The 12,142-nt window shown below is 44.7% G+C and overlaps 1 protein-coding gene across 2 annotated transcripts in view; it reads left to right on the forward strand.

Annotated features, from left to right (window-relative positions):
* ralgps2 (Ral GEF with PH domain and SH3 binding motif 2) overlaps nt 1–12,142 on the forward strand; it is a 105,894-nt gene that overhangs the window by 86,808 nt on the left and 6,944 nt on the right. Inside the window, exons 10-18 of one of the 2 annotated variants that reach the window (XM_080771188.1) lie at nt 2,260–2,397; nt 2,788–2,878; nt 3,241–3,308; nt 3,648–3,783; nt 5,131–5,282; nt 5,893–5,947; nt 6,703–6,780; nt 7,996–8,101; nt 9,557–9,649. In XM_080771188.1, the coding sequence (XP_080627314.1) occupies nt 2,260–2,397; nt 2,788–2,878; nt 3,241–3,308; nt 3,648–3,783; nt 5,131–5,282; nt 5,893–5,947; nt 6,703–6,780; nt 7,996–8,101; nt 9,557–9,649 (917 nt within the window). The remainder of the gene's footprint in view (nt 1–2,259; nt 2,398–2,787; nt 2,879–3,240; nt 3,309–3,647; nt 3,784–5,130; nt 5,283–5,892; nt 5,948–6,702; nt 6,781–7,995; nt 8,102–9,556; nt 9,650–12,142) is intronic. The other variant, XM_080771189.1, reaches the window with a different exon arrangement.

The following is a 12,142-nucleotide window of genomic DNA, read 5'->3' on the forward strand; positions in this document are numbered from 1 at the left end:
GCACACAATGTGTTTTGTGTTTTTTCTTTTTCTGAAATACCAAGGGTGTTTGTTCTCTGCAGGGTAGCTGCCTGGATGGATATCCAAGAACAATACCCAGTACTTAGGAACCACATGAAGTGCTCTTCACTCCTTTTAGTTGCACAGCTGGTCTTTGCAGTCTTTATAAACTATAGTGGGGCATGTGCAGGACACACACGCAGACTATTTGTGCCCTAACTACTGTTCTTTATAAACATGCACATCTGTGTGTGTGTGTGTGTGTGTGTGTGTCTGTCTAACTCTCTTCCGGGCAGAATGCAGTGTTGCGTGACAAACTGCCATTATCCGATGACATGCTCTGAGATCACCAGCCGAACATCTGCAAGCTCACAGGTTGTGTTTGTACTTGTAGATCTGCTATTTTCGATATTTTGCGATCCTTACATCTGTGTCTGCAAAGTCACAGTGCGATGCGTTTTGAGCTTGTAGATTTCAGCACACGACATTGTCGCAGCAATGAACTATAAAGCAAGTCTTACATCTGTGTCTGCAAAACTCACAGCCCGTTCCTTTGGTCCCCTCTTTCTCTGTGTCCATGTGTCGTTCTCTCTGGTTCTAATCAGATGATGTAGTCTCTGTGGAACCCTGACGAGGAGGTTTTGGCTTTCATCTGCTGGGCCTCGGTCCTGGAGGTTCTGTCGTCACAGAGCTTATTATTTTTGCATGTGTATTTTATAACCGTTTGGCTGCTCTCCCTTGTAAATATGTCCGTGTGCACGTATATGCATATGCTTTTGGTTGTCTGACAATGAGGTTCCAACTCCAAAAGAAGGCGTGTGTGATCTTTGCATTGTGTATGTGATAACTGGTCCCACATCTGCTCTCCTCACGTTGCATTAAGCATAAGAGAGAAGAGGAATAGACTGGAAGAGAAGGGACGGTGCACTGCGCGGTCCGTTCACATTTGAATCTCACTTTACAGAATGGTGGGGAAGTGGCTCCCGGGCTTGCCTGCTAATGTTAATATTTATATAAGAAACTAAAGATTTGAGCGGTGCTCCGAGCTTGCCAGAGAGGGAGAGGTGAGGTAGGGAAAGATACTGAGAGTGTTAAAGTAGGAGGACAGAGACTGGGAGAGGAGAGTGCGACGATGAGAGAAAAGAAACAAAACAGAGTTTCACTTTGGGTTTGGCGAGGCTGAAGATGAGATGATGTGCCACCAGAAAAAGATCCTGTCAGCACCAGAACTCAGGACCCGTGTCGAGGGATCAAGGCTAATTAAGCCTGCGTGAAATCAAAATGAATTGTGTGGTGGATGTCGGGGGTTTATCTTTCTTGTCATTTCTGGCCAAAGTGATGTAATCGGACGAGCCGCCTGCAATTACCTACGGTTCCTCACATCCAGGAGAAGCGCAGCTGTATGGCTCGCTTTCTCGTTGTGTGCATCCAAACAACATGGAGTACTGATAGCACACGACAGTCCAGCCTCGCTACGTGTTTTAAGTGTTTGTTTACAATTGAGCGAGGCTCACTCTGTGACCGTGTTGTGTGGAATGGCTTTATAATCCCAGCGGGGCTTGGAATAATACCTTGGACAGATGTGCTCTGTCCTCATTTGGCCTACGCTGGGTGACCTTGACCCTCTGCCCAATGGAAAGGTTTGCATGTCAGAATGAAGGGATGTGCATTTACTGTATCAGACAGGTGCCCATTCGTTCCCGCACAAGTCGGGAACGATGCAAGTTGGGAATACATTAATGCAATACTTGTACTTGTCGTTACTAGTCGTTGCCAGAGTGAGTGTCCAGTGAGGTACCCAGAGATCCATGATATCATCAAACACTGCTGACGTCGTGTTGATGATGTACATGGGGATAAATGGGAGACAGACAGAACCACAGACGGACCGATATAGACCTACGTTGGGACATAGTGGCCGGTAGAGCAGCTAGATGGGAACCGTGATGTTCCCACTTCGGTCAAAGTGTCCTTGAGCAAGACACTGAACCCCTAATAACCATTGCATGGTTTCCTCCGCCATCGGTGTATGAATGTGTCGGAATGTCCTCAGTCGTATGCACGCACCACACACACACACACACACACACACACACACACACATTGTGAATTTATTGATGGTTGCAAAGCCCTATCTACTCGTTAGACATGACTGGAGTCTGGAGCCCTTGTGGGTCCTCGCGACTCACAAGGGGCATGTGGTTGTGCCACCAGGAACCCCTATAAACAATGTTGTGCTTTTTTGTTCTCGTATTGCAGGTATGTACCTGTCGGACCTGACGTATGTAGACTCGGCCTATCCCTCCACTGGCAGCATACTGGAGAATGAACAGAGATCCAACCTGATGAATAACATCCTCAGGATTATAGCAGACCTGCAGAGATCCTGTAACTACGGTAAGTCACATACATGTCATAAAGTCCCCCCCCACACACACACACACACACATACACACACACACACACACACACACACACACACACACACACACACACACACACACACACACACACTCATGTGGAAGGACTTAACACAGACATCGAATGTACAGACACCGATTCAGTGCATGCATGAACTCACACCCACCCACACACACACACACACACAGCGTCGTTGAGATTCAGTAGACATGATGATTGATTGAGGGAGTTATTCTCATTGGTTTCCCACATATTTCAGCGCTTGGAGCTCAGAATGAATTACTGACTTACAGTACTTTACTTACAGACCAACTCAATCTCACTTACACGCTTTAATTACTACACATTTTCTCTGTCCTCCCGCAGATACAACGGTATTGCCTCACGTCCAAAAGTATCTCAACTCAGTCCGGTATATCGAGGAACTGCAGAAGTTTGTGGAGGATGACAACTATAAGTAAGTCGCATCATTATTCCGTGGTGTAAGTGGTTACTGGTTGGGGCACAGATGTACCATATCAAAATGCCCTGATCAATGAGTCCCTGGTTTCAGCCAGACCATTTTGCTGCATGCTCTTTCTCCGCATCTCCTGTCTCTTTCTAATTGCTACTGTAAGAATGGTTCTACAAATGTTTGTGGTTAATGGTTCTGAAGAAGTTGACCCAGCATTGTGACTGTAGTCAACTACGAACTTGAAGCATTTTATTATTTAATTAGCCATCGATTTTTGACCCTGTTTCTGACCCTGAGACCAGTACAATGCCAATTTGAATTTCTCTGCTAAATAGCTAGGTAACTGATGATTCAAATATGTTCAGGTTATCTTTGAAGATTGAGGCATCCACCAGCACACCACGAGCTAATGTCTCCAAAGAAGACCTGGTCGGTGAGTCATTTATAGAACTCGTAAGCGTGTTTATAGGACTCCACTTAGTTTTTGGCTAATCAATTTGTTTAGAGTGAAATAAGAGTGTACCAAATACACTCTTCACAGGTCCGTTTTAGCAAGTATAGAGGCTTTAAGTGCTACTGCATTAACAGATCATACATCATACACTCATCCTAGTGTAATTTCAAGATACACTAAAATCTCCACGATATGATCATTGTGAGCGTTTTTGTAATCAAGGGAAAACAATAGTAACTATTATTATCCCATCCCCCTACGCTAGAGTGCATATTATGGTTGAAAAATAAACACATGTTTGTGTGTTTCCCCGTGCAGGCCAGGAGGCGTCGGCATCCCCTCTCTGCTGCCGTAAAGGGACGGCAGACGGAGCCATGATCGTCCCAGCCACGCCCCCCTCCCCCAGGAACCTCCTGCCCTATGGCCACAGGAAGTGCCACAGTCTGGGCTACAAGTCAGTCACAGTCACACCCTCAGTGGGAGTGGGACACAGAGCAGAGCCACGTGACACAGTCAACACACACAGCCAGTCTCCCACTTACTACTGCACACAGTCAGTCTCAGGCCCCTTTTCCACCGGTTGGTTCCCAATGGGAACCGGTTCAGTTCTTTTTGGTTTTTAGTCCATGAGCCAGAGCTCCAAAATTGGAACCTTAATTATGCATTTAGTGGGCAAAACAATACCTATATTAAATTGTTATCACCATGAAACTTCCCCAATTGAGTATTTACACGAAGACAATGATTTATTGTATTACAAATTTTACATTTTTAAATATGCAAATGAGGCATTATGTAGGAAAATATGCAAAATAAACGAAAATATGAAAAAGCTACTACTGTGGAAGGGTTATCAATATCATGTATCAATTTACTTGTATTGATCCTATAAACATTTTTAACATATTTAACATAGGCTTATTTTTCCCCACCATTTTTGGAGCTCTGGCTCATGGACTAAGAATCAAAAATAACTGAACCGGTTCCCATTGGGAACCAACCGGTGGAAAGGGGGTCAAAGACACTGGGTTGGGACCCATTTGTGGGTCGCAGACACATTGTTGTTGTTCCACTTTTTTAGTTTCCTAAATTTGGTTTTTAATTATTTCCAAATATTTTCAAAAAACAAGCACTTTTCATGAATCAATTAAACAAAAACAAAAAAATTCAGTAACTTCATAACTACATCAAATAAAATGTAAGAAATTCCAAAATTAGAAGAAAAAGTAGTGTATCCGGTGCTGTTGTGTTGGGACACACTGGGACACATTCCTCATCTATGCAAACATACCTGGCAATAAAAAGTGAATGAAGAGTTATGTTTCTGAGGGAGATCAATAGCCTTTCCTAGCTAACTGAGTCTCAGGTTAATAGTTAAAAGTCTCTGCCGTCGGCAGAGAGAGAGAACAGACAGTGATTAAGTATGATTGCTGCTAGGTCCCATGGACCCTCATGGTTTTAACCACTTACCGGTAAAACCTTAACATAAGTCACTAACATCAAATAAAAAAGTCTCCAAAAGCACAGCGTGACATATTTTAGGCAAGGTGCATCAGGGTGAACATTTCAACCTGTAGATGCCAGCACTGACTTCTTGAACTTGAAATGTATTGTTGCATCACAAGTTTACAGGCGCAAAAGAGAGAGTTTCACAAATAGTTATAACACTAGCCTCCTTTGTATATATATGGAAGAGAAAAAGCAAATTATACACAAAGGTATAAAAAATAATGATCTCTCTCTCTCTCCTCCCTTCCATCTTCCTGCCCTCTGTCCATCCTTCCTTCTCTTTTCTACGTAGCTTTATTCACAAGATGAACACAGTGGAGTTTAAGAGTGCTACGTTCCCCAATGCCGGCTCTCGCCATCTGTTGGATGACAGCGTCCTGGAGAGCAACACCCCCGCCAGGGGCCACGCAGAGAGCTCCACTCTGTCCAGTGGCATCTCACTTGGTAAGACAAAGTGAAAAGGCCACTTTCTGCTCCACCAGACCTGGAACCGAGTGCCGTGCTACGAGCTTGTAGATCTGCTCTTTTTTTTAAATCGTGAAAACGTGTGCAAATCTTTGAATATATAAATATATATTCGTTCACAGTAAACATATTTAACTCGTATCTTTGCTTCTAGGGGGTCCCTGAAACAACATATTTTCAGATGGGGGTCGATGGCCAATTACATAAAAATGTTGTGGTCCCTGACATGAAATTGTCATACAAACAACTGTCAGGATTTAGAAGACTCTTTGTAGAATTTGGGTTATGTCAATGGGTTAATATGTGACAATGTTTCAGTACTGTGTGTACCTTGTCAGGTCCTGAACCTATCCTCGTCACATTAAATAGAGTAAGCCTAAATTGCAGGGATCCCTTTCTGTTTGTGGACAATAAAACTCAGCCAAGCACATAAGAGGTTGTAAGTTAGACCTTTATTGATCCTTCGCGGGAAATTCGGGTTCAGCTTTACTGAGCTGGGGGTGGGCGGTCTGAGAGGCTGTGTCTTGCTTAGGGGGGCACAGGAATGTCTCATTCTCGTGTGTGTGTGTGTGTGTGTGTGTGCACACAGGGAGCAGCGAGGGCTCTGAGCTCAGTGAGGAGATGTCCTGGCCAGCTTTTGAGAGGTAAGTCCATTACACACACGCATGGTGTGTCCATCCACATTTTTTATTTTTTTTAAAGAAAACCGCATATCGCCCTGAACTCTGTTGTGAATGTGTGAAGCTCTGGCCTCGAAACGCTGCTACAGTATGCACAATGATACGTATGTAACGCCCCGAGCAGCATTGTTTGTAGCCTCACATCTAACTATTTTAATTAATGCTTCGTCACACAAGCGCGTCACACGACAATGACATATTTGCTGTGTGATGCGGATGGGTGACATAAATCATGCGCCGATTGTGTAATCCAGCCTTGAGACCACCCTGCCTCATCATCACTCCGCTGTCCTTCCTCTTTGTAGTGAAGATGCAAAACGTCACTCCTTCGCCAGCATGTATATCAATCCACTCAATAACGGTCCCTCCACGCCAATAACCGTCTGCTGCCAAAAACCCGATATCCCCTCAGGCAAAACACTGTCCCAGCCCAGAAACCCAATGTGCCTGAAAAGCAACGCAACCCTCTTTTCCAAAACACCAATCTTCTAAATCCTTTAACTCTGCTGCAACCACCGATCCATCCATGACTCTTCTAATAATGTGCCAAATGACAGCTCCAACCTCCTCCTCCTCCATCCAGCCTTAATTCATGGAAACGCACAAAAATAACCTAGACACACACACACACACACACACACACACACTCACACACACACAACCTTAACAGTGTTCCCGTTCCGTGCCCCCCCCTACCCCACCTATCCTACTCTGAACAGGACTCGGTTCTATCACTCTCTGGGCCCTGTGACCCGCGTGTCTCGCATCCCCTACAGAGGAGTCCTGAGGCCCAGCAGGTACACAACGACCCCCCCTCCTCCTCTCTCCATGCCCCCCTCCCCCTGCCGGGGGCCACTGTTTGCTGGTGCTTAGAGGGTGTGCGGTGTTGGGTTAAGCAGCTGATGGGTGCTGGGTGTGTTGGGTTAAGCAGCTGATGGGTGTGTGGTGTGAAATTGCGTGTTTGGGGAGTTTTGGGAGTGTGTGTTTTTTTTCCTTCTACTCTGCAAGAGGTAAAGGAGACTTCTGTTGCCTCGGAGACATAATTCTGTCTTTGGTCTTTACTGCCCACCATCAATCTGTCTTTTTGAACACACGCACACACACACACACACACACACACACACTCACTCTCACAGCGTTGTTGAGATTCAGTAGACCTAGAGTAATTCTCGTTGGTTTCCAACATATTTCAGAGCTTGGAGCTCAGAGTGAGTTTCCACAGTCTCAATGAACTCCACGTGTGGCTGGAAAGACGCATCCTCATTCCGACGGCAGAGAGAGAGAGAACAGACAGTGATTAAGTATGATTGCTGCCAGGTCCCATGGACAACAAGGTTTTAACCACTTACCGGTAGAACCATAACATAAGTCACTGTACATCAAATAACGTACAACACGTTGTGAGCTTGTAGACTTACTTTAATCGAATGTTATATTGTTATATTTGTGACCAATATGGTCCCCTGTTGTCTCCGAATGTTCACCTCTTATGAACATGCCCAGAATATGGATGCTAGGGTTCATCTGATTAAGACAGTTGCTTACAGATAGGGCTGGGGTCTCTCTCTCTCTCTCTCTCTCTCTCTCTCCCTCTGTGTCCAGGGGGCTTCAGTGGGTTTTTTCAGCACTTGGGGCTTTCCTGCTCTGATCCTCCAGACAGACACAATCTGCACACCGCCTTCCTCTCTCTGTCTGCGCCTCACTATGCAGAAATAGCCATGCAGAGATTTGTATATGTGAAATTCAATTTCGCAAACAAAATAGGTGTGAGATTAACAATTCATGACATGAAGCGGTGTTATTGTTTAGTTTTGTTATTGTTTAGTTTTTTATCGAGGAGAGAGTTTGCAGATTGTGTCCGCCTGTATTTATTTCACCTTTTTTGTTTTGATCTCGCAAGTGCGTGCTTGTGTGTGCGTGCGCGCGCCGAGTGTGTGTACTTGGCGTTGAATTGGTTTAACGTTGGGTGCAGTGTCTGTGTGTTTATTGACACTGAGTCCATCCTGCTGTAGCTCAGCGGAGTCTGAGGAGCTGGCAGTCCACCTGTATCCTGGAGCAGTCACAGTCCAGGGGGTCCTAAGACGTAAGACTGTCCTCAAGGAGGGCAAGAAGCCCACGGTGAGAGCATGTGTATACACACACACACACACACACACACACACACCTGGCCTGTGCAGCTGCATGTTGAGGGTGAGGTCTGGAGAGCAGCATCTATAAAGACCATCCCCAGAACAAGAGTGGGCCTCAGAGAGTCAGAGAACTTCCTTCCTCCCTCCCTCTGTTTGTCTTTACCCTTCATTCTTTCCACACTGAACACTCTCTCTCTCTCCGCTCTCTGTCTCTCTTCTCTCTCTCTCTCTCTCTCTCTCTCTCTCTCCGCTCTCCGCTCTCTCTCTCTCTTCTCTCTCTCTCTCTCTCTCTCTCTCTCTCGCTCTGCTTTTCTTTATGTCGTCCTCATGTTTCAAAAAACATATATTTTTTATGTCTACTCATGCCGAGCATCTCTTTCTCGTGCACTTTGTGCTGTGCCTGGAAACAAATCTGGAGCTCTTTACAGAGCAGCCGTAACTCCTAGTTAGACCACAGACAGCAGTCTGTGATCATATAGGTGATATATAAGCTTCTGGTGATGATGAAGTAACGGAGATCTAATGTGGGGGATATGTCTTTACTGTGGCGAGCATGAATTAGCTGTTTACTGCCCTCTTTGGTTTGTTTCACATTCTGTCCTTGCGTCCATTCCCTGCATGTATTTTCCATTTGGGTCTCGGAGGGTTTCTCTCCTCTCAGTATACCGTATTGCTAATTTTTAAAAGTGCATTCTCCAATTACCTAACCAGGCATGAACTGGAAAAATCAAATTTTCCTTTTCTTTGCCAAACCACCAGTGTACATGCGGTCTCCATTTCCTTGAATTTCCTTTCTCGTCTTTTGCCTCTGTAATCTTCTCTCTTTATCTGTGCTCCAAGTCGAACTAGGGGTTTCTTTATGTCAAACAAGGCAGAACCAGACATAAAGCCACAACCAATTTCCCACATATTTTACACTATTAAAGGATTTGATAAGTCTTTCCAAACTCGCATTTGTCTATTAGAAGATATTCACCAACCACTTAACCACTTGAGCCCTATTTTATATTTCGTTATGATTGCGTTACACAGTGAAGAAAGAAAGATAGATAGATAGATTATACTTTATTGATCCCAGAGGGAAAATTCAGATGATCCCATACCTCATACAGGCATACAATATGGTTGTAAAAAACACACACACACACACACACACACACACACACACACACACACACATATATCAATTGTTATTTTATTTTTTTGCCTATAATCTCGTGCCCAAAATAGGCATGCAATATTGAAAGTGGTTAAAGGGCTTGTTTCCCATTTTCTTGTTTCAACTTTTAGATTCATTCAGGCATCACATTAATCCACCACATACTGTACATTTCAGCATGAGGCACAGCATACATAACATAACAATGGTTGAACTTCAAGGATAGATGTTAAATGTACACGATGAGCACGGTTGTGACTGGATGTGGCCTTTGTCTCCGAACAGGTGGCATCCTGGACCAAGTACTGGGTGGCTCTGTGTTCCACACAGCTCTACTACTACCCTGCCAAGTCCCTAAAGGCCACGGAGAGAAAGCATGTAAGTCAAACCCATAAGTGTGTCAGTCACACATACAGTAACTGTTATGTCACTGTCCTCTCCGCTTACCAACCTCAAATTGCTCCTGCATGTTCTCAACGGCAAATAAAGCAGCTGGTCATTGTTTTCGTGGAATTGAATCCAGGCCTGTAGAAAGAACACATTACATCAGACTGTCTGTGTGTGTATCAATTGTCTTTGTTTTATTTTTGCCCATTTTAACACCTAACACATCGCTTCCTGTCATCCCGGTTCTCTATAGGTTGCCATTGAAACAATGAACCTAGCATCTGTTTAAATGACATGAGAACGACCCAGGTTAGGAGAGTCTAGGGGTGGATCAAAGCAAAATGGCAAAGAAACCTGGCATGTCCAGTCAGTCACTTTAGTGCTGTCCCAGCGATGCCATGGTCAGCTTGCTGGTCATGCTTGCTGATGCATTGAGTACTTCTGACTGTGAATCAGAAAGCTGATTGGAAACACGTTTCAATAGTTTTGGAAAGAAGGAAAAGGAGTGATACCGGTCTGTAGTTCTTGACGTCTGAGGGGTCAAGATCTTTTCAAAAGGTCCAATCTACAAGTGGATCAGCGTTTGTCCATATCGCCCAGGCCTACCTCAAACTTTATTACTTTTGACGGGAGGACATTTGCCGAAATGGCACAGGAGTGTGCGTGTGCGTGTGCGTGTGCGTGTGCGTGTGCGTGTGCGTGTGTGTGTGTGTGTGTGTGTGTGTGTGTGTGTGTGTGTGTGTGTGTGTGTGTGTGTGTGTGTGTGTGTGTTGGTAGAAAAAGGAGAGTGAAGTGCAGATAAGTGCAGGGGTTGTGGGTTGTACCGCGGATGCTGTAATGCCAGGGAGCTAGGCCTGGCTCAGCAGGGGACGGAGACAGATGGTAGCACTCATTGAATAATGAGAGCCATGACATCACCACAGTCCTGGGTGTCATTCTTACCGTAATGGGAACCTTGTGGGAGCACACATTACAAAACACAGTGAACCACGTACACCTAAAACGTCTTTGTTGGTATTTCCCCTCCTGGCCGGATAGTCCACAGTGAAGACATAGAGAGAGATTCGGGGAGTGACATGCAGCAAAGGTTCGTCTGGCTCAGGAATCAAACCCGCAACTCGCTGTTCGGCATCAGAGCCTGTGTGGTACTGGTACGCGCATTACAGTGGTGTGTGCGTGTCCAGACTTTTGACTGGGCTGATCCCTTTTTGGTCCACACATGGGCGCACGCATAATCGCATATAGCATATAGCACTAGTGCGCATACTACTTTAATAACATTACTATTGTTTTGTGTGTGTGTGTGTGTGTGCGCGTGTGCGTGTACGCTCTTTGTCTGTATATAGTAGCAAAGAAGTCAACGGTCACATTTTTTGCATTGAGAAAGGGCAATTCAAACTCCTGCGATTTTTCTTTGTAACGTTCTAATGCTTAAATGAACTGAATCGGTTATTTTGGACTTAAAGCTGTATGAAATAGTGTTTGCAAACACTACAACCACTCCCGTAGTGGGAGTTCTGCTCTTGTTTTGGGGAACATTAAGTAGTTCCGTGGGGCACTGGGGGCCACGCATTAAAAATAAATTAATCCACAAAACTAGCGTCATCTGTATTGTTAACCATATAGAGCAACTTTCGTTCAACTTTGATCCCTCTGTCACATGGTACTATTTTTTGTGTTCAGTATCACTGCACCGCATATAGTGTGCTGTGCTGCGCTGCAGCACACTATCAAAGCTAGGTGCGCTTTGACTTCAGCGGCCCCCGTGCCCGATCAGCTGTTTATAGCTACCTACGAGGTGAACGGCACATGAAAACATTTACTTGTAGACTTGTTCTGGCTACTTTATAACTTTAGAAATTAGAATGACTTCAACAATTTAGACTGCGAAAATGTACATAGAACGGGGCAGAGAGAAGCCGTGCCAACAGCTGCAACGAGAGCGTGAATGCGAGCCATATGTCCAAAGAAGCGGTGCAAAGCTACTGCTGACAGTAAATGTTTTCAAGCACTGTTCACGTTGAAACCTGACCGAAGCGCACCTAGCTTTGATTTATGGCAAGTATTTCATACAGCTTTAAGTCCAAAAATCCAAACCAACCCTTTAAATGGTTTTGTCCCGTACTCCCGTCGTGTATCTTTGGTCTGAAATGGGATTGAGCTTGACTTAAAACAGCATTATAATTTTAGGGCTAACTCCACAGAGTACATTAAAACTAATTGTGGAAAAAGAGTTTACGATCACTACAGAGGAATGGGTAAATAGGTGCAAAACACAAATTACGTCCACCAACTCAGTGTGGAGAGAATTCTGTTGGAAGAACCTAATGAGATTTTTTATTACACCTAAAATTAAGTCAAGACAATTGAAAACAGAACAGCCATGCTGGAGACAGTGTGGCCACGCTATATTCTGGACTTGTCCTAAAATTCAGAAATACTGGCAGGATATCCACTCCACCTTGGAGACCATTCTGTGTTTTA

Source organism: Protomyctophum bolini (genome assembly GCF_963924005.1).
Source record: "Protomyctophum bolini genome assembly, chromosome: 8".
NCBI classification, from domain to species: domain Eukaryota; kingdom Metazoa; phylum Chordata; class Actinopteri; order Myctophiformes; family Myctophidae; genus Protomyctophum; species Protomyctophum bolini.